At 39.0% G+C, this 23,843-nt stretch overlaps 1 protein-coding gene across 3 annotated transcripts in view; it reads left to right on the top strand.

The window, feature by feature from the left end:
- Positions 1-23,843, top strand: part of LOC133618787 (laminin subunit alpha-3-like) — a 177,980-nt gene that overhangs the window by 43,063 nt on the left and 111,074 nt on the right. For all 3 annotated transcript variants that reach the window (XM_061979497.2, XM_061979496.2, XM_061979498.2), the window contains exons 3-10: positions 6,346-6,463; positions 10,324-10,442; positions 10,532-10,702; positions 11,239-11,339; positions 16,312-16,427; positions 21,400-21,518; positions 21,875-21,965; positions 23,170-23,301. In XM_061979497.2, coding sequence (XP_061835481.1) covers positions 6,346-6,463; positions 10,324-10,442; positions 10,532-10,702; positions 11,239-11,339; positions 16,312-16,427; positions 21,400-21,518; positions 21,875-21,965; positions 23,170-23,301 — 967 coding nt within the window. The remainder of the gene's footprint in view (positions 1-6,345; positions 6,464-10,323; positions 10,443-10,531; positions 10,703-11,238; positions 11,340-16,311; positions 16,428-21,399; positions 21,519-21,874; positions 21,966-23,169; positions 23,302-23,843) is intronic.

Below are 23,843 nucleotides of genomic sequence, written 5' to 3'. Positions count from 1 at the left end.
CAGGTCTGGACTGCAGGCGGGCCAGGAAAGTACCCGCACTCTTTTTTTACGAATCCACGCTATTGTAACACGTGCCAAATGTGGCTTGGCATTGTCTTGCTGAAATAAGCAGGGGCGTCCATGAAAAAGACGGCGCTTAGACGGCAGCATATGTTGTTCCAAAACCTGTATCTACCTTTCAGCATTAATGGTGCCTTCACAGATGTGTAAGTTACCCTTGCCTTGGGCACTAATGCACCCCCATACCATCACAGATGCTGGCTTTTGAACTTTGCGTCGATAACAGTCTGGGTGATTTGCTTCCCCTTTAGTCCGGATGACACGATGTCGAATATTTCCAAAAACAATTTGAAATGTGGACTCGTCAGACCACAGAACACTTTTCCACTTTGCATGAGTCCATCTTAGATGATCTCGGGCCCAGAGAAGCCGGCGGCGTTTCTGGATGTTGTTAATAAATGGCTTTCGCTTTGCATAGTAGAGCTTTAACTTGCACTTACAGATGTAGCGACGAACTGTAGTTACTGACAGTGGTTTTCTGAAGTGTTCCTGAGCCCATGTGGTGATATCCTTTAGAGATTGATGTCGGTTTTTGATACAGTGCCGTCTGAGGGATCGAAGGTCACGGTCATTCAATGTTGGTTTCCGGCCATGCCCCTTACATGGAGTGATTTCTCCAGATTCTCTGAACCTTTTGATGATATTATGGACCGTAGATGTTGAAATCCCTAAATTTCTTGCAATTGCACTTCGAGAAACGTTGTCCTTAAACTGTTTGACTATTTGCTCACGCAGTTGTGGACAAAGGGGTGTACCTCGCCCCATCCTTTCTTGTGAAAGACTGAGCATTTTTTGGGAAGCTGTTTTTATACCCAATCATGGCACCCACCTGTTCCCAATTAGCCTGCACACCTGTGGGATGTTCCAAATAAGTGTTTGATGAGCATTCTTCAACTTTATAAGTATTTATTGCCACCTTTCCCAACTTCTTTGTCACGTGTGTTTTTTTTTTGTTTGTTTTTTGTTGTTGTTGCTGGCATCAAATTCTAAAGTTAATGATTATCCATCCATCCATCCATTTTCTACCGCTTATTCCCTCTGGGGTCGCGGGGGGCGCTGGAGCCTATCTCAGCTACAATCGGGCGGAAGGCGGGGTACACCCTGGACAAGTCGCCACCTCATCGCAGGGCCAACACAGATAGACAGACAACATTCACACTCACATTCACACACTAGGGCCAATTTAGTGTTGCCAATCAACCTATCCCCAGGTGCATGTCTTTGGAGGTGGGAGGAAGCCAGAGTACCCGGAGGGAACCCACGCAGTCACGGGGAGAACATGCAAACTCCACACAGAAAGATCCCGAGCCTGGGATTGAACCCCAGACTACTCAGCACCTTCGTATTGTGAGGCAGACGCACTAACCCCTCTTACACCGTGCTGCCCAAGTTAATGATTATTTGCAAAAAAAATTTTTATCAGTTTGAACATCAAATATGTTGTCTTTGTAGCATATTCAACTGAATATGGGTTGAAAATGATTTGCAAATCATTTTTATATTTACATCCAACACAATTTCCCAACTCCTATGGAAACGGGGTTTGTATATATATATATATATATATATATATATATATATATATATATATATATATATATATATATATATATATATATATACACATATACATATATATATATATATATATATATATATACATATACATATATATATAAGAATACATATATCTCTCTCTCTCTCTCTCTCTATATATATATATATATATATATATATATATATATATATATATATATATATATATATATATATAGAGAGAGATATATGTATTCTTATATATATATGTATATGTATATATATATATATATATATATGTATATGTGTATATATATATATATATATATGTATATGTATATATATATATATATATATATATATGTATATGTATATATATATATATGTATATGTATATATATATATATATATATATATATATATATATATATACACATATACATATATATATATATATACATATACATATATATATAAGAATACATATATCTCTCTCTCTCTCTCTATATATATATATATATATATATATATATAGAGAGAGATATATGTATTCTTATATATATATGTATATGTATATATATATATATATATGTATATGTGTGTGTATATATATATATATATATATATATATATGTATATGTATATATATATATATATATATATATGTATATGTGTATATATATATATATATATATATATATATGTATATATATATATATATATATATATATATATGTATATGTATATCTATATATATATATATATATATATATATGTATACACACACACACACACACACACACACACACACACAAACACATCTTATAATAATAATACATTATATTTATTTCTATTTATCTACACAGTGCTAAAATACATTTTACAAAACAGAGAAACTAAGAAAATAACTACTTTAATATACAAAGATTTAAAAACAAACATGATTATGGAATCAAACTTTCCCTGTGCCTTGTGATGGAATCACTAGGCTGCCGTTGTTTTTCAGGACGAGAAGGTGGTAGCTCTCGTCAAATGACGGCGCTACACAGCACACATCACAGGACAGCTTCTCAACAAAACCTCTGGAGTTTCTGTTTCTTCATGCTGTTAACGATCTGTCTAACTGCACACACTGGAAACGAGTAGCGAGGGCAGAGTAATGGATTTATTGACAGTGCAGTGTGAAAGCTGATGTGTTTCTTTTGCAGTTAAGTAAACACAGTTTCAAAAAAATATAACCTGCGGCGGCACTTTCTGACGCAACATCCACGTTTCGATTTCCGGCCCCTGAGATCTTGGGCTCTCTTCATGATGTAGTTGATTAGCCCTGCCTTAAGGTGTTTTGCTGAATAACCACAAATTTTGCTCCAACTATTTAGGAAACTGACAAACACACGTTTGTGAAATTTGAGCATGAACGCTTAAAAAGACATGGCCAAAATAAACGTTAGGCAAAATAAACATGGGCAAGACATTTTGCTCGCATGTCTTACAAAAAACATTGGAAACAATGAGACACTCCTTTGATTGTCCAAAATGTCTTGAACAGTAATAATTGTGATTAATGGGGAAGTAACGCCACCCCTGGTTATTTCAGTGTCTCAATACTTTTGTCCATGTATAAGTGTGCCAGACCGCCTCCAAACAACAATGTAGGCCTCTTGGTTTATTTTCAGTGTGTGTTTAGACTGGCTGAGGTGCATTTGAGAGACAGAAATGAAAGCAGGCAAAGTCTCATCAGGGTCGCCTCTTATCCTCAAAGATTCCTCTCAATGTTACCAGCATCAACAACATTCAGGTCATTTAAGACAAGTTCTGCAGGGCACTAAGCACAACCGTATGCTCATTAAAGGACAATGTTGAGACGCTGGCTCGTGGTTAACATCCTAACGTGTCGCTGTAGGGAAGATTGTCACCACTGTGAGTTAGGGATTTAGTGACAGGTTCTTCAACCAGGCGGCGGCACGCTTTCTCCTCTGTGGGGCATTAGGAGGGAGGCGGGAATGTGGCGCTATGTCGGGAATTCAAGATGGATTCTCACGCCAGCCTGCACGTCTGTCCTCCTCCCGAGCTGACTCTTCAACTTCCTGGCAGTATTTTATTAAGGATGGCGGTGCAGGGCTGTTCCCTTGAAAAGCTTTGTTTCTATTTTTACCGCTCTTGCCCATCCTGTTGCACGTGGGCGGGGGTTTTCTCTGATTAGTTAGACTCCATCGACGCTGATTAAAGGACCTCCCGAAGAGGATCTCTGTCATTTGAAACATAATGATTTTGTTGTTCCTTTGTGTCGTTGACCTTTGAACTTTCTCACTACTTACCAAGCCACTTGAACTTGGGGTCACCAACACTTACGTGGCTTTGATACTCATAAAGCCGCCTCTATATATATTTTTTATTTGCCAATGCTGTTTTTTAATCTTATTATTTTGAATATGCAATTAGTGCTGACACATATTTCTATTGAGAATCATTGGATTTATCACAGGTTATTACTCGCTTGCACAATTTAAATTGACTTAAAAAAAAGATTATTATATATTTAATATTAAGATATATTTTAACACAAATGCAAATATATTGTCAGAGTGTCATACATGCACTTTTTAAAAATGTTTTACATTGATTTACATCATGTATTTACTCAGAATCTTGTAACAATTTCATATAAAGTCCCGTGGGGGTGTATGTTGAATTAATAAGCGCTTAAAATAAATTGTGTGATTAATCTGTGTATATATATATATATATATATATACATACACACTGTATATATATATACACACTGTATATATATATATAAGTAAGTTAACTTGGTATTTTTGATAGCCCTAATATTAATGCAAATGTTCATATACATATAGTTATGTACAGTACAGGCCAAAAGTTTGGACACACCTTCTTATTCAATGTGCATTTTCTTTATTTTCATGACTATTTACATTGTAGATTGTCACTGAAGGCATCAAAACTATGAATGAACACATGTGGAGTTATGTACTTAACAAAAAAAGGTGAAATAACTGGAAACATGTTTTATATTTTAGTTTCTTCAAAATAGCCACCCTTTGCTCTGATTACTGCTTTGCACACTCTTGGCATTCTCTGGATAAGCTTCAAGCACACCTGTGAAGTGAAAACCATTTCAGGTGACTCCCTCTTCAAGCTCACCTCAAGCACCTCTGACCTCACAAACAGACAAAAGAAAAATCCCCACGTACAAGCTCATACAATTTTTTCTTAGAAAGTCTTCCTATGGATGCTGTCATAATTTTTTGACTCACTGGAGGTGTAGTGGCTAGTCAGTGTTCCAAATACAGGCCTGCTGTGGTTTTTCATCAAAGCAGCGATGGATTCTAAACAAGTGGGGGCCTGTTCCTCCAAACATCAAGAGAGATATTCTATAGAATTGTGTGATCACTTCAATCCAGAGGGCGCTCTCTGTTATAGAGATGTTTAAACATTGCCTAAAGTTCCTACTAAACTGCTGCACTCCTTCAACAATTGCAAGAAACTCTTGTGGATGTACTACCAGTCTGTGGTTGCCAGTGTTCTGTTCTATATCGTAGTGTGCTTATATCTAAGAAAAACAGCTCCAGACTGGAGAAACTGATCAGGCGGGCTGGCTCTACGATCGGAATAAAACTGTACTCACTGGTGACGGTGGCAGAGAAGAGGACTGTGGAAAAACTAGTGAGCATCATGGATGATGCCAGTCACCATCTGCATACCGTTATCAGTAGCCAGAGGAGCCTGTTCAGTGCTAGACTGCTTCATCCCAAGTGCAGGACTAGTAGACTAAAAAACTCCTTTGTCCCACACGCCATCAGACTGTACAACTCTTCTCGAGGGGGAGGGGGTGTAGTAGGATGACAGGGGATGCAAAACAATAACAGTGCAATACTTTTTCATAACATGGTCACTACTGCCTTGTTTCTCTTGTTATATTCTTATTTTTACTGTTATATTTTTATTCTTATTGTTGCTTTTTATTTTTATTCTTATTGTGTTATTTTCTATTTTATTTCCATTTATACCCGCATTATTTAATTTTTACTTTTTTAATTCGATCTCAATTCTGTACACTGCTGCTGGAATTGTAATTTTCCTGAGGGAACGCTCCTGAAGGAATCAATAAAGTACTATCTATCTATCTATCTATCTATCTATCTATCTATCTATCTATCTATCTATCTATCTATCTATCTATCCATCCATCCATCCATCCATCCATCCATCCATCCATCCATCCATCCATCCATCCATCCATCCATCCATCCATCCATCCATCCATCCATCCATCCATCTAAAGATGTCTTCCAGCATTGACGTCACATCTCTTCCAGCTGTAACGCCAGCTATGGTGCAGCTGGTGGCCATCGTGTAAGTGAGGCTTTCTAGTTGTGCACGGAGTCCATGGCAGTTTGTAACAAAGAGAGCCTTGATGAGCATAAATTACATGCCCATTGTGTCTGCAGACAAAATGCACGTTTTGAAATCTCCGCTCTGCCCGAAACAATTCCAGACATAATGTTCCGCCATTTGTTTGTGATAGGAGGAGAAGATAGAGCCTTCAGAGAGCATATCATGTGGGCATAAGTTGAGGCATTTTCACTAAACTACTGCTTTTATTGACTCTGCATAGAAATGTTTTGACCATTTTTTGTCATTCTGTAAAAACTGTGAAGTCTGCAAGCCACTACGATTTCTCTCATTTTTAACCAGTTTTTGGTGGTGGTGTTTTTTTTTTAGCTCTTCCATGTTGCCTATGTCATCATAAAGTTTGCTAATTCGCCACGGCCCGACCTGTGGGTGCTGGAGCGCTCTGTGGATAACGCCAAGACCTTCATCCCCTGGCAGTATTTTGCACGTAAGTTCTTACTTCAATGGTCCTGTGTCTTTAATTGCCATCAAACAAAACGTGCTGTTACTTTATCAGGTCAGCATCAAATAGCAACAAACATGTCATGCCAATTGTACTACTGCCAGGTTTATTTATCCCCTGGGATATTGTGCAACTCTTGTTTTAGATCTTCTATTTAAAAATCTGGCCTCCATTTAATGAAATCTTTGTTTATTTCTATTAGGGTTGTCCCGATACTAATATTTTTGGTACCGGTACCAAATTGTATTTCGATACTTTTCGATACCTTTCGATACTTTTCTGAATAAGGGGGACCACAAAAAATTGCATTATTGGCTTTATTTTAACAAAATCTTAGGGTACATTAAACATATGTTTGTTATTGTAATCTAAGAACAATTTTGTCCTTAAATAAAATAGTGAACATACTAGACAACTTGTCTTTTATTAGTAAGTAAGCAAACAAAGGCTCCTAATTTGTCCGCTGACGTATGCAGTAACATATTGTGTCATTTCTCATTGTATTATTTTGTCAAAATAATGAGGGACAAGCTGTAAAAATGAATTATTATTCCGCTTGTTCATTTTTACTGTTAATATCTGCTTTCTTTCCGTTTCAACATGTTCTATCTACACTTCTGTTAAAATGTAATAATCACTTATTCTTCTGTTGTTTGGATACTTTACATTAGTTTTGGATCACACCGCAAATTTAGGTATCGATCCGATACCAAGTAGTTACAGGGTCATACATTGGTCATATTCAAAGTCCTCCCGTGTCCATGGACGTATTTCCTGAGTTTATAAACATAATAGGAATTTAAAAAAAAGGAAAAAATATTTTGTGACGATAAAAAATATCGATGTAATCATAATAATATCGACTAGATACGCTACTGTACTTTGTATCATTACAGTGGATGTCAGGTGTAGATCCACCCATGGCATTTGCTTACATTTAGGTGCGCTAGCTTTTGTTAGCGGTGACGCCGGTGAGCTATTGTATCCTCCTACGCTGTGTAGTGAAACATGTTTAGCTATTTCTCGTCCTGCAGGGAAGATACTTGAAAGAAATTTACTTTATTTGTCGCCATGGAGGCGAGAATTAGTGATTTAGAAGTACCTAAAACACTGCCGACTGCGGATGGATGTTTATTGCTAGCTAGCTAGCCATGTCTTCCTGGGGGCGTTTCAGTGTTATAGCTTCACCTTTAACTTGGGTTTTTAGGCCAAAATGCGTCTTGTAAGTACTCTGATTGTGTGCTGCCGAACATGCTCCTCTGCTCGTAAAACCAGCAATGTCACAACGTGACGACGCGCCGTCATGCCCGGGAACCGGTACTTTTCAAGCAGTGTAGTACCGTTTTTGAGTCATTAGTACCGCGATACTATACTAGTACCAGTATACCGTACAACCCTAAATTCTATGTAAGATAACTAATCAAATTTTATTTTATTTTTATTTATAAATCACTTTTCATATATACATACAACTACATTAATTACTTTATTAAACATATTAATGTGAGCATCAAAAGTATTTTCAAGTATGGAGGGTTGTTTTGTGCCAACATTCATAAAAAAATAAAGCTACTTAAATGGTACGGATGTGAATCTTACAGGAACTCATGATTCCATTCCATTCCAATTCTTGAGGTGACCATTCGATTCAGAGTCCATATTGGATTCAACATAAGTCTCACAATACAATTTTTGGGATAGAAATGTAAGTACAACCTTTTTACAACAGGTTAACGCCTATATAAAATTTTTTATCTTGAAAGTTATGAATCGATTCCGAATTGGAATGACCAAGAATGGCAATTCGAATGTGAATTTTTTTTTTCAGCATTCCTATTGAATGCGTAATTAAATATGATTATTAATCAAATAAATTAATTACAATAATTATTTATTTACTACAATTAATTCATGACCAATCTCATAACATTTTGCCCATTGAATATGAATGGGACACATTTTCAAACATGCACAATTCCCACATTTCTCACCCTATTCGAATCGTTCCACCATCCACACACTCCACTCACCTTGGACAATCAACCATTTAATCAAACTAAATTAAAAAACATTCCAGAAATTCCCAGAATTCCTAGATTTCCAAAGCCCTATTTTCCTGAAAAGTTTTCAGACTCCACATTTTTCAACCGTTTTTGGCCATTTCACCTTCAAAACATTCCTCTTAGTCGGGACTACAAAGGCTCCTATTTTTTTTCCGTACAAATTCCCGGTTTTCCCAAAATTCCAGAAATTCCGAAATACCCTTTCTCAATTCAAACTGTTACTACGTAAATATTTTTCAACTGATTTCATAAATTCCAACACCAACCTATTCATATCATTGCTGACGAGTGTGCTACATCAATATTTTCAAAAATTCCCGGTTTTCCCGAAATTCCGAAATTTCCAGGAATTTCCCATTCAAATGAATGGACGTATTCATAGTTCTACAAAGCCCTAAATTCTCAAAATTTTGCGACATTTTAAATTCCAATTCGGACCTTTCAACCACCCACGCACACTATTTTTTGCGATTTATATCGAACACAAAACATGTTTTCCCTTTCCCCAAATTTCCGTTTTTCCTGAAATTTCCCGGAATTTTCTCCTCATTGACAATGAATGGGCATTATACAATCTACTGCACAACCCACATTTCTCATCAGATTTAAACCGTTCCACCATCAACACATTCCACTCACCTTGAACAATCAAACTACCATTTAATCAAACTAAATTAAAAAATATTCAGAGGGCACATTTTTCAACCAATTGAACCATTTCACCTACAAATCATTCCTCTTAGTCGGGACAGACTACAAAGGCTCCTAGTTTTTTTGTACAAATTCCCGGTTTTCTCTAATTTCCAGGAATTCCAAATTGCCCATTTTCAATTCAAACTGTTACTACGTCAACATTTTTCAACTGATTAAAAAAATTCCAACACCAACCCATTCATATCATTTCTGACAATTGTGCAAGTATCAATATTTTAAAAATTCCCGGTTTTCCTGAAATTCCAAAATTTCCAGGAATTTCCCATTCTACAATGCCCAAAATTCTCAAAATGTTGCACTATTTTTAAATCTGATTCCGACCTTTCAACTAACAATATATCGAACGCAAATTTCCCCAAATTTCCGGTTTTCCCGGAATTTTCTCCTCAATGACAATGAAAGGGCATTATACAATCTACTGCACAACCAACATTTCTCATCAGATTTAAATCGTTCCACCATCCACATACTCCACTCAACTTGGACAATCAAACTACCATTTAATCAAACTAAATTAAAAAATATTCCAGAAATTCCCAGAAATCCTAGATTTCCAAAGCCCTATTTTCACCTCTTCCTGAAATGCTTTCAGAGTCCACATTTTTCAACCGTTTTTGACCATTTCTCCTTCTAAGCCTTCCTTTTAGTTGGGATAAAAAAGGGTGCTATTTTTTTTTCTCGTACAAATTCCCGGTTTTCCCGAAATTCCAGGAATTACCCATTCCTCCAGGAATTTCCCATTCTACCATGCCCTAAATTCTCAAAATTTTGCACCATTTTTAAATCTGATTCCGACCTTTCAACCATCCACCCACATTACTCTTCCGATATATCGAACGCAAATTTCCGGTTTTGTCGGAATTTTTCCTCATTGACAATGAATGGGCATTATACAATCTACTGCACAACCCACATTTCTCATCAGATTTAAATCGTATCGGCGGTTCGGTGGCTTGCGCACATAGGGCATTCACACGCAATTCCTACTGGAATTGCAAATTCTAGTTATTATATATAATTATACTGATTATTAAATTAAGCAAACTAAGGCAGTTTGTTTCTGTACAGATTCAAAGCACGAATGCATTGAAAGGTTCAGAAAGCAGCCCAACGCTCGAGTCGTAAACGACGACGATCAGCTCTGCACCACAGAATATTCTCGAATCGTCCCTCTGGAGAACGGAGAGGTAAAATCATTAAATGCCAACAAGCATGTTTACTAAATCCAACTTTCATGACTGCTAAGTGTCAACAGATAAAAACATGTGATGTCTAGGTTGTGGTGTCCTTGATCAATGGTCGGCCAGGATCCAAAGACTTCACCCGCTCTCCCGTGCTGCAGGACTTCACCAGGGCCACCAACGTGCGCCTACGCTTCCTCCGCACCAACACGCTGCTGGGTCACCTGATCAGCAAGGCCCAGAGAGACCCCACCGTCACACGCAGGGTGAGGGCAAAAAAAAATATCCCCCAAAACTGGAGCACTATCATACTATGGCGTTGTGTTGACAGTATCTTGCATCCGTGCGTATATAAAACCTGGATAGGTGTTTGGATGTTTTTAAGCACTTTATAGGCAGAATAGAGCGACTCCCTTGGGCTCCATTGTTATCGGACTTTTGCTCACATGTATTTATAAGGATTATTAATGATGGGCAAAATTACAAAACAAGAGCATTTCGCCTTCAACAGTTCGCCAAGAGACAGCTCTTATCTCAAAACAATGTGGCCAGTGTGTGTTTCCAGTATGCAATTACACGCACTATCGTGTCGTGTCATGAAAAGTAAGTTTTTTTAAATGCTATTCAAACAAATGTATCAGGATGAATCATTTCAGTTACTTTTAAATGAGTCTGTGTTGACAACTGTTTATCTGTTTGCCCACCACCGTGAGTCACCCCATCATAAAACTTATCTCCACACTTCGTTCCCGATGCCAAGACAGACTCTTTGGTTTTGATGTTTATGTGTGTTTCTGCTCAGTACTACTACGGCATCAAAGACATCAGCATTGGCGGACGCTGCGTGTGTCACGGCCACGCTCAGGTGTGCGGTGCCGGTCTCAACGCAGAAAACCCAAACAAGTAAGTCATCCTTCTAATGTCAGCTTTTTTTTTTTTTTTTGCACCACTCAACCTGAGCTTGTCAAATGTTAACTTCCAAATCCTGCCTGTTGATCCATTTCCTGCATATGTTCCGTCGTTTATTCATTAACAGAAGTTTTGCACAATGGAAACATTCAGCCGACCTGCTTGGCGACACTTGTGAGCTCATGTGTTTGTCAATGGACATCACAATGGTGAAAGGCACAGGATTGTTAGCTGCTGTGATAACCGACTGTAACATTGAAAACAAATGGTGTAATCTTTGGAAAGATGTGCTACAAAAGTGCTACTTTACTGAACCACAGTAGACATCTGTGTCCTGTATAGAAGTCATTCATGGGTATAGGTCACACTTGTTTTGATCGTTAGATGTTAACAGAAAACAAAAATGGAAGCTTTTACTTTCGTTTTGAGCTTAGATTTTGGAGACAGATGGCATTATCTGCATTTCAAGAATCATTCATGGTCAGCATACAGCAGCGTTGTCTACCTCTGCATGAACTTTAAAATGCCGATTGCGCTTCTCGGCTGTTTGAAAACTATCGTATTTTCCGGACCATAGGGCGACTGCCGATGAGCGGGTCTTGTCAGGTCTATTTTCGTACAAAAGGCGCACCGGATTATAGGGCGCATTAAAGGGGTCGTATTATTTTATTGTTTTTTCTAAATTGAAAAGACTTCCTTGCGGTCTACATTTGGTCAAAATGTTGCACCGAATATGTTTTACAGATCATCTTTAAGCCGCTTTCTGACAGTCGCTTCAGGATGCGCCGTTTTTTGGTGGTCTTATTTACGAGGCTCACTTTCGGCAGCGTCTTTTCTCTGTCATCTTTGTTGTAGCCGTGTAGTGTGCAAGGACGGGAGTGGAAGAAGTGTCAAAAGATGGAGCCTACTGTTTTAATGACATTCAGACTTCACTTCAATCAATAACAGAGCAGCATCTCCTCATCCGTGGCTCACTAGTGCAACAACAACGCCGGAAATGTGTCCCGTGAAAAACCGTCCGACCGGAACTCTCTTATAACTAAAGTTCCTTGGGTGAATAATGTAAACTCACTACACCGGTATGTTTTAGCGCTTTCATGGCGAGTTTACTGACAGATATAAGTAAGAACTTTACACCACTTTATATTAGAAATGGCAACAGCGGAGGGTAAATGTCCCATAACAAGAAGGTAGAGAAAAAGAAGAAACTTATCGACTACGTTGTCGGCACGGACTACAGAGGCGGACTCGCGCAAATGTTAAGGACTTATGCAGATCCCAAATACAGATCAGCAGGTACCAGAAGGTAAGAAAAGTTGCTTTTAAATAATATTGTGAAACAAATCCAGATAATATGTCTTACCTCACACACCACAATAATACTCGTATGTAGCTGCATATGGAGTATCATGAGTGGTCCACTTCCAGCAACTTTGTCTCCCCCTGCATGTTAAAATGTTAATTCCGCTACTTTGCTGTTAAGTGAAATTCACGTGTGTTACACCTGCCATTCTGTTGTTTACAATGGACTCATCAGTGTTATAAATGCTGGCTGAGCTGGCTGGTAATGAAATATTAAAACAACATAACAGTATCTTTTACAAATTCATCTCGTAGAGAGCCAACAAAAATGTTTGTAAAATAAAATAAAAACACATTTAAGGTGATTGTTACAATAATGTTTCTCACTAACGTAGTGCTCTTTTTTGAACTGGGGATTTTTTCATTTGTTTCATTCATTTATTTCAGGCAATGACATAAAAAAGTACAAGGTAGACAACACATAATAATATTAATTAATACAATTCAAAGGGTAATGTACAGTATATAAGCATGATGATCCAGTTTTGCCTGAAAGGGAGTGAGAAGAAGATAACTTATTTAATTCCACCCCCTGTTCTCCATTCAGTGATTAATACATTGAGCTTCACTGTTACTTTGTTCAAGGATTTTAATACAAATGTTATATCATGTGGCATTACCATCCATCCACCCATCTTCTTCCGCTTATCCGAGGTCGGGTCGCGGGGGCAGCAGCCTAAGTAGGGAAGCCCAGACTTTCCTCTCCCCAGCCATTTCGTCCAGCTCTTCCCGTGGGATCCCGAGGCGTTCCCAGGCCAGCCGGGAGACATAGTCTTCCCAACGTGTCCTGGGTCTTCCCCGTGGCCTCCTACCGGTCGGACGTGCCCTAAACACCTCCCTAGGGAGGCGTTCGGGTGGCATCCTGACCAGATGCCCGAACCACCTCATCTGGCTCCTCTCGATGGAGAGGAGCAGCGGCTTTACTTTGAGCTCCCCCCGGATGGCAGAGCTTCTCACCCTATCTCTAAGTGAGAGCTCCGCCACCCGGCGGAGGAAACTAATTTCGGCCGCTTGTACCCATGATCTTGTACTTTCAGTCATAACCCAAAGCTCGTGACCATAGGTGAGGATGGGAACGTAGATCGCCCGGTAAATTGAGAGCTTTGCCTTCCGGCTCAGCTCCTTCTTCACCACAACGGATCGATACAGCGTCCGCATTACTGAAGACGCCGCACCGATCCGCCTGTCGCTCTCACGATCCACTCTTCCCTCACTCGTGAACAAGACTTTGAGGTACTTGAACTCCTCCACTTGGGGCAGGGTCTCCTCCCCAACCCTGAGATGGCACTCCACCCTTTTCCGGGCGAGAACCATGGACTCGGACTTGGAGGTGCTGATTCTCATCCCAGTCGCTTCACACTCGGCTGCCAAACGATCCAGTGAGAGCTGAAGATCCTGGCCAGATGAAGCCATCAGGACCACATCATCTGCAAAAAGCAGAGACCTAATCCTGCAGCCACCAAACCAGATTCTCTCAACGCCTTGACTGCGCCTAGAAATTCTGTCCATAAAGGTTATGAACAGAATCGGTGACAAAGGGCAGCCTTGGCGGAGTCCAACCCTCACTGGAAACGTGTCCGACTTACTGCAGTGCGGACCAAGCTCTGACACTGGTCGTACAGGGAGCGGACCGCCACAATCAGACAGTCCGATACCCTATACTCTCTGAGCACTCCCCACAGAACTTCCCGAGGGACACGGTCGAATGCCTTCTCCAAGTCCACAAAGCACATGTAGACTGGTTGGGCAAACTCCCATGCACCCTCCAGGACCCTGCCGAGAGTATAGAGCTGGTCCACAGTTCCACGACCAGGTCGAAAACCACACTGTTCCTCCTGAATCCGAGGTTCGACTATCCGGCGTAGCCTCCTCTCCAGTACACCTGAATAGACCTTACCGGGAAGGCTGAGGATTGAGCATTACCACAGGTAACAATAATTATTACACTGTAACAATAATTTGTATCAGCAATGTAGGAAGAATGAACAATATAAACAATGGTAAGGGACAAAATACCAACAATGGTAATAGACAACATAGCATAAATGCTAAAGAATCATTGAGCACATGTTAACAATTTGAGACAGAGTACAACAGCAAGTCAAATTAAAGACCCTCATCTCTATATTTGAACCAGACCCGATGTGTGTATAATAGTTTAAATCAATTAATAGTTTGGCATTGCTTGTGTTGTAAGTCCAGTTTGTTCCAGAGTTTTACTCCGCATGCAGACACACAAAAACGTTTACGAGTGGTTTGAGCTCTCGGCAATGACAAATATCCAAAACCTCTCAAGTTATGAGTCTGCACTCGTGTTATAAAAATACACTGTAGATTAGGCGGTGATAATTTGTTAAATGCTTTATATAAGGATAAGGGATTAAAGATTACTGCCCACGCCAAGCAAATCATATCTCATTGATTTCTGAACAGTATAGCTTTCAAAAATTCACACATGTTGCTGGCATACAAAATATAAATATAACATTTTGGTGTTGTTTACTTGAGTCATATTGCAATCTACACGTATCTCTTATGTGTGACTGCCATCTACTGGTCACACTTATCATTTCACCATGTACCAAATAAAATAGCTTCGAGGTCGGTAAGCACAACCAAAATTATTTTGTACATTAGGCGCACGGGATATAAGGCGCACTGTCGAGTTTTGAGAAAATGAAATGATTTTAAGTGCACCTTATAGTCCAAAAAATACGGTACGTCTGAAAACCTTTGACAAGTTGACTTCATGTTCGTCGTCGCCCATTAGGACCTTTCTAAGTGTAAAATACGATCTGCCTTGAAGACAGAGTATTTTGTTTTGAAAGTAAATCGGATATTATATTTTGTATGCATGACTTCTTGTCCAACACTAGCAGATTATAGCTGAATTGAACAGATTTGTCATGGCGTCCGGAAAAAATAGAAATTCTGCGTATATTTAGCCCTGGAATGCGGAACAGCAACAGCATGTTGGTGACATTCCGCGGGCGGTGGAAATTGACACACTGACTTGAATAAAAAGGGAAAGAGTGCGCCGGAGCGAACGTGCCATTCCGCAACCGTTCCACGCTCAGTGGAAATCCGGGGTCAGAGAGTGACCCACGTTCAGCTTGCTCAAATATGCTTAACCAACATGTTGCTTCATTTAGAAAACCACTGCATGAACAACCATACAGATAGTACATTTATAACACAGTTTATTGGACAAATATTAATATTTATTTTCCGTTTAGTTTTTTTACTTTTTTACATTTTCAGTATCACAAGTGAGGTTCCGCCTCACCTCCCTTCCCTGACTGCACGTCCCTGGTGTATGCTATTCCTCCCGCCTCCACCCACAGACACAAAGACAGTGGATGACTGACAAGAGGGTTCACACTGTTTATTTAAAAGGATTCTTTACTATTGGTAAATAGGGCTTGGCGGAGGTCTGCTTTTCTATTTATCCTTATTATTTGGTTACATTAAGTCATTGTTTTTAATACAGCTCGTGAATGAGATGTCATAAGATTGTGCAGGTGTATTTTATGTTGTGATTGATGAATGCCGCAGCTAAAAGTTTGTATATCATATGACTATTTAGTCTGTGTCCTGTCATCAGGCTTCAATGTGAGTGCCAACACAACACCTGTGGCGAGTCATGTGAACGCTGCTGTCCAGGCTTCAACCAGAAGAGATGGCACGCCGCGACTGTTGACAACCCAAATGAGTGTCAGCGTAAGTACACACGATAGACTTAAGAAGTGCTGTAGTTGATGCCCTCATATGGTATCACTCAGAGAGAGAGTAAGGAGAACATTCCACCTATGCCATGCATGAGGAAGAGCGCACACTAATATCCTCCAAGGCCTTCTATGCTACGAGTCATACCAAAGACTATAAAAATGGGACCCATTACGTCCCTGCTTGGCACTCAGCATCAAGGGTTGGAATTGGGGGTTAAATCACCAAAAATGATTCCCGGGCGCAGCACCGCTGCTGCCCACTGCTCCCCTCACCTCCCAGCGGGTGATCAAGGGGATGGGTCAAATGCAGAGGACAAATTTCACCACACCTAGTGTGTGTGTGACAATCATCAATCAATCAATCAATCAATCTTTATTTATATAGCCCTAAATCACAAGTGTCTCAAAGGGCTGCACAAGCCACAACGACATCCTCGGTACAAAGCCCACATACGGGCAAGGAAAAACTCACCCCAGTGGGACGTCGATGTGAATGACTATGAGAAACCTTGGAGAGGACCGCATATGTGGGTAACCCCCCCCCTCTAGGGGAGACCGAAAGCAATGGATGTCGAGTGGGTCTGACATAATATTGTGAGAGTCCAGTCCATAGTGGATCCAACATAATAGTAGTAAGAGTCCAGTCCATAGTGGGGCCAGCAGGACACCATCCCGAGCGGAGACGGGTCAGCAGCGCAGAGATGTTCCCAGCCGATGCACAGGCGAGCGGTCCACCCCGGGTCCCGACTCTGGACAGCCAGCACTTCATCCATGGCCACCGGACCTGTGCCCCCCCCCCTCAAGGAAAAGGGGAGCAGAGGAGAAAAGAAAAGAAACGGCAGATCAACTGGTCTAACAGGGGGGCTATTTAAAGGCTAGAGTATACAAATGAGTTTTAAGATGGGACTTAAATGCTTCTACTGAGGTAGCATCTCTAATTGTTACCGGGAGGGCATTCCATAGTACTGGAGCCCGAATAGAAAACGCTCTATAGCCCGCAGACTTTTTTTGGGCTCTGGGAATCACTAATAAGCCGGAGTTCTTTGAACGCAGATTTCTTGCCGGGACATATGGTACAATGCAATCGACAAGATAGGACGGAGCTAGACCGTGTAGTATTTTATACGTAAGTAGTAAAACCTTAAAGTCACTTCTTAAGTGCACAGGAAGCCAGTGCAGGTGAGCCAGTATAGGCGTAATATGATCAAACTTTCTTGTTCTTGTCAAAAGTCTAGCAGCCGCATTTTGTACCAACTGTAATTTTTTAATGCTAGACATAGGGAGACCCGAAAATAATACGTTACAGTAATCGAGACGAGACGTAACGAACGCATGAATAATGATCTCAGCGTCGCTAGTGGATAAAATAGAACGAATTTTAGCGATATTACGGAGATGAAAGAAGGCCGTTTTAGTAACACTCTTAATGTGTGATTCAAACGAGAGAGTTGGGTCGAAGATAATACCCAGATTCTTTACTGATTCGCCTTGTGTAATTGTTTGGTTGTCAAATGTTAAGGTGGTATTATTAAATAAATGTCGGTGTTTAGCAGGACCGATAATCAGCATTTCCGTTTTCTTGGCGTTGAGTTGCAAGAAGTTAGCGGACATCCATTGTTTAATTTCATTAAGACACGCCTCCAGCTGACTACAATCCGGCGTGTTGGTCAGCTTTAGGGGCATGTAGAGTTGGGTGTCATCAGCATAACAATGAAAGCTAACACCGTATTTGCGTATGATGTCGCCTAGCGGCAGCATGTAAATACTAAAGAGTGCAGGGCCAAGAACCGAACCCTGAGGAACTCCGCACGTTACCTTAACATAGTCCGAGGTCACATTATTATGGGAGACGCATTGCATCCTGTCAGTAAGATAAGAGTTAAACCACGACAAAGCTAAGTCTGACATACCAATACGTGTTTTGATACGCTCTAATAAAATATTATGATCGACGGTATCGAAAGCAGCGCTAAGATCAAGAAGCAGCAACATAGATGACGCATCAGAATCCATCGTTAGCAGTAGATCATTAGTCATTTTTGCGAGGGCTGTCTCCGTAGAGTGATTTGCCCTGAAACCGGATTGAAAAGGTTCACAGAGATTGTTAGACACTAAGTGTTCATTTAGCTGCTGTGCGACAATTTTTTCGAGGATTTTCGAAATAAAGGGAAGGTGGGACACCGGTCGGTAGTTTACCATGAGGTCAGGATCAAGGTTAGGTCTTTTGAGCAGAGGATGAATAACCGCTTTCTTGAATGCTAGGGGAACAGTGCCAGAGGAAAGTGATAAGTTTATAATATTTAGCACTGATGGACCTAATAATACAAAAAGCTCCTTGATAAGTTTCCCAGGAAGTGGGTCAAGTAAACATGTTGTTTGTTTTATCCCACTTACACGCTGTAATAGTTCCTCTAATGTTATTTCATCAAAAAGAGAGAGACTATTTTGTATTGCAGTATCCGTCGTAGATACAGTTGTGTCTGTGTTCATAGAACCCAGTTGTAGCTGGGATGCGTTGTTTTTAATCTCCTTTCTAATGAGTTCAATTTTCTTATTAAAGAAATTCATAAAGTCATCTGCCGAGTGGGTGGAGCTATTGGGAGGAGTCCCTTGTTGGGTTAGCGATGCTACTGTACTAAACAAAAATTTAGGGTCGTTTTTGTTGAGGCGGATGAGATTTGAGTAATATTTAGCTTTAGCTAAGGTAAGCATGCGTTTATACGATATTAAACTATCACTCCATGCTTGATGGAAAACCTCAAGCTTGGTCGCGCGCCATTTGCGTTCCAACTTTCTACATGATAATTTATGAGCTCTGGTTTCCTCTGTAAACCATGGGGTGCGCCTTTTAGGGGCCCTTTTTTGTTTTAGCGGTGCTATACTATCAATGGTTTTGCGCAGGGCATTGTCAAAGTTGTTAGTGAGGTTATCAATAGAGCCGACATAATTTGGGAATGGTGCCATTACCGAAGGCAGTAGGTCAGCAAGAGTCATCGTTGTGGCGGCATTAATGTTGCGGCTGCTATAGCAGTTATTATTATTATTAGTTTGTTGACAATGAGTCAGAACTTCGAATTTTATAAGGTAATGATCGGACATTACTTTAGTATACGGGAGTACCATAACTTTGGAGGTGGTGACACCCCTGACCAGCACTAGATCTATCGTATTGGGACTTTAACTTTAACTTTAACCTTACTAGTTTATAAACAAACCATTCAGTCAGACAAACAGAGCCTTTGTAAGCTGCAACCTAATTGCACTGGACTGTTGACAAGGCGCTCGCTTCTTTAATGGGATCTTTGAGGAAAACGGGGAGAGACTTGTAATCTAATCAGTGCACAAGTGGAAATGCACTGCAACAACACAGACTGCCATGGAATAATGATGCACATTGCCTGAAAAAGGCATACTAGAAAAAAGAAAAAGTCACAGAATATTTAGAAAAAATGAAAGGTGCAATTGAAGGTGGAAGAAAATAACATTTCAGTATCCATATCGGGGGTGCCAAACTCATTTTTAATTCTGGACCACACCACATTTACGACTGCCGTCACAGGGCTGCTTGTAACTCCCAAATCATATAAAAATATAAGATCTTTAATCATGGTCGTGTTATGTTATTGACCCTTCATTTGATATGTACCATTATTAACCAACACACTGCTTTGGAATCGGAAGTCAAGAGGAACAGCAGATAATAAAGTTCAGCTTCAAATAAAATTGCGTTAAAAAGATGCGTTGCATGCAGCACAATTTTTTTCTGTCAATATTAAAATACATTTCACAAGACAAATAAAGTGGCTTCTCGAAGCACACTATTACACATAAAATTAATATGTGGGTCAGATGTGGCTCCCGGGTCTTACGATTGACACCTGTGATCTATATTAGCCTTTATTTATCATTTGTAGTAGTAGTATTTTATTTCGTAAATGTTTAAAACAAAGCAAAGTAAATAATAAAATAATAAAAAAGAAATTATCAGATTAACATTACAGTATATGTATGTAATTTTATATATATACATATATATATAAATATATATATATATATATATATATATATATATATATATATATATATATATATATATATATATATATATATATATATATATAAATGTATAATATTAAAAATAAGTACAATAAATATGTAATGGGGTTATCAATATTATTTTTTATACATTTTCAAAATTTTAATAATTGTATTTGGCAAGGATGGAATATTGTAAGAATAAAGTTACATTGTTAAGATTTTTTTTTTTTAAATAGTAAAATTATGGGTTATTCTCATAAGACTTTATTATTGTGGTAAAAACTATTTTAAATACAGTATATAAATAATACTGTTAAAAAAGCAGTAATTGGATTACATAAATTGTACTTTTACATAAGCATTAAAAATTATATTGTAAAAAAAACAACTACTAATAAAAATGTACTGTATGTTGTAGCATGTTTTTCTTCCGTGATATGGATCCCCCTGGGTCTGAAATAAATGACTATAATAGTAGTAATATTATAATAATAATAATGTAAAGTAAACTGATTAAATCAATTAAATAAACAGGACTATTGCATATAAATACTCAATAAGTATTCCAACAGCCACGTGTGTATGTTCCAAAAATGTAATTTAATACATTATTTTTACAAACATTAAATTGTGAAAAGGATATTTACAGTAAGTGTTTAAGATAAATGCAATGTGTATATTTAATGGGGGTTTCAAAAGTCTAATTGAAAAGGGTACGAGCTTCAAAACACCTTCAGGCTCTGTTAGAATAATCATTAATAGGACACGAAGAGAAAAATGCATATTAGTAGGATTTTATAGTTTGTAGTAAAACTTAACAAGCAGTCTTGTCCCTCCATAGGAAGTTTCAGCAGAGTTCAAGTGACTTTATATTAATAATGTGTGTGTGTGTGTGTGTGTGTGTGTTGGGGGTTTTTCCTTCTCAGCCTGCCAGTGTTTGTCCCACGCCGCTGACTGTTATTACGATCCAGAGGTGGAAGCGAGGAGAGCAAGTTTAGACATCTTCGGCAGATACAGCGGAGGAGGAGTGTGTATTAACTGCCAGGTACGAAGCAGGCTTGTCAAGTCTAAACTGAGTCCTGTGTATGTGTGTTTAGTTTAGAAGGAGGTCAACAATAGTGTATAAGGCAATCTGACCTCAGCTGATCCCACCTGCTATGCTCTGGCCTGGAACTGACTTTTCATGACAATAATCTCCAAGTTTATTTAGTCCCATGCATGTTGCTGCCTATTATGGGACATGTGTGCACACCAATATGTGCACTGCATCAAACTGACAGCTATTTCTAACATTTTGGCTACGTTTTTAAGCTCTATGACCTGCAATTCTACACTGCAATAATCACCATGAAAATTATATTGTTTCCAGTCAATGAGTACACTCTTTGTGTTTTTTTGTAGCACAACACTGCCGGAGTTAATTGTGAGCGATGTGTTGAAGGCTTCTTCAGACCATATGGGGTGCCCGCCGAGTCTCACACTGGATGCATACGTGAGTCGTGTTTCACAATAACACCGCAAAACCTTCCAGTCACTCATAAACAGTGTAAAATCGGGCAGAAGAAATGAGATGACAGGTGGCGATGACGAGCGTAGTGAGGGACATGATTGGATAAAAGAACAATAGGAGCAAAGCTTTGCTGATGATACACAGCAGGTGTGTGTGTGAGGGGGATAAAACCGAACTATTAATGTGTGTCCAATGTTGCTAAACTTTCCCTCTCATCCGCTTAGTGTACAATAAAATAAATATTGATTGCCTGCAACATGAAAGAATACAGTAATTACACAATTATTATGCTTTACTGAGCCCTTTTACTTTATATAGCACGGTGGAACAGGGGTTAGTGCATGTGCCTCACAATACGAAGGTTCTGAGTTCAATCCTGGGCTCGGGATCTTTCTGTGTGGAGTTTGCATGTTCTCCTCGTGACTGCGTGGGTTCCCTCCGGGTACTCCGGCTTCCTCCCACCTCCAAAGACATGCACCTGGGGATAAGTTGATTGGCAACACTAAATTGGCCCTAGTGTGTGAATGTGAGTGTGAATGTTGTCTGTCTATCTGTGTTGGCCCTGTGATGAGGTGGTGACTTGTCCAGGGTGCCCGCCTTCCGGCCGAATGCAGCTGAGATAGGCTCCAGAATCCCCCTCGACCCCGAAAAGGACAAGCGGTAGAAAATGGATGGATGGATGGATGTGGAATAACATACAAAATAATAGTAAATACTTTTTATTTAAAAAAGTTAATTTACGTGGAATATTCATTAATTAAATTACATTTTGAATATGTTTATTTTATTAATATTTTTATTACATGGTCCATATAATATACACATTTTCCTATCCGTAAATGTACATATTTTTTATTTGCTTTGATGTTTGTATTTTAATTTTGTCCCAAGTGCTTGGAATTTTTGTTTCTTTTTTTCTTTTTAAATTTGTATTCTTTTTTTGAGTATCATAATAAAAAATAATAATAATAATATGGGGGAAAAAAGCATTTATTTTTTGTATTATGTATTATTTATTATTGTACACATTTAATTTATTTATGTTTTAATTTTTCTTTATTTTTATTGTATTGTATTTCTATTATTTTTTTATAAAAAATTGAAAATGCTAATCACTGTTTAAAAATACAAGTGTTAGGTTCTTGTATTTTTGTTATTTATGTTCCTTCTTTTTGTGCGTTGCCAGCCTGCAGATGTGACGAGCGCACCACTGCCGGCTGTGAAATGGGTTCCGGAAGGTGCCTCTGCAAAGTGCAGTACGCAGGCAACGACTGTGGGCGCTGCGCTGAAGGACACCATTACTACCCGCAGTGCATTCGTAAGTGAATGAATGTAAATGTGACCTGTCATGTGACCTGTAGATGAAAGTGTGTTGCATTACGAACACTCACCTTTAATGTTCACTTTTCTTTTGCCTTGAGGCAACAGAGCAGACAAAGTTAAAGACTGTATTTAGTTTAAAATCATGTCCAGTCATGTCTGAACACAATTTAAACACAGACATTAGACACACACAAGTAGCGTTTTACTCTATCGCCATATAGTCTTAAAGGCGGAAAGATAAGCTCTGAGTATTCTTTTTTTGAAGGAGGGGGTTTCCTGGATTTTGAGTATCTTGCTTTTGTTAAACTCACACAATAATTTATGCTGCTTTTCACCTATTGTATGTACACTTAATAATGTAATTGCTCAAATGGATGATTTAATTCAATTGTAGTCTCCTACACTCTAAAAATGCTGGGTTGAAAACTACCCAATTTGGGTAGTTTTCTACCCAGATGCTGGGTAACTATTGGACCAGATGTAATTGTTTCAATAGTTAGAATCTTGCTGGGTTAATTTCATTGTACAATGTACAAT

Source organism: Nerophis lumbriciformis, linkage group LG19 (genome assembly GCF_033978685.3).
Source record: "Nerophis lumbriciformis linkage group LG19, RoL_Nlum_v2.1, whole genome shotgun sequence".
Taxonomy (NCBI): Eukaryota; Metazoa; Chordata; class Actinopteri; order Syngnathiformes; family Syngnathidae; genus Nerophis; species Nerophis lumbriciformis.
The sequence above is the reverse complement of the archived record's forward strand: the minus strand, read 5'-3'. Positions and strand labels throughout refer to the sequence as shown.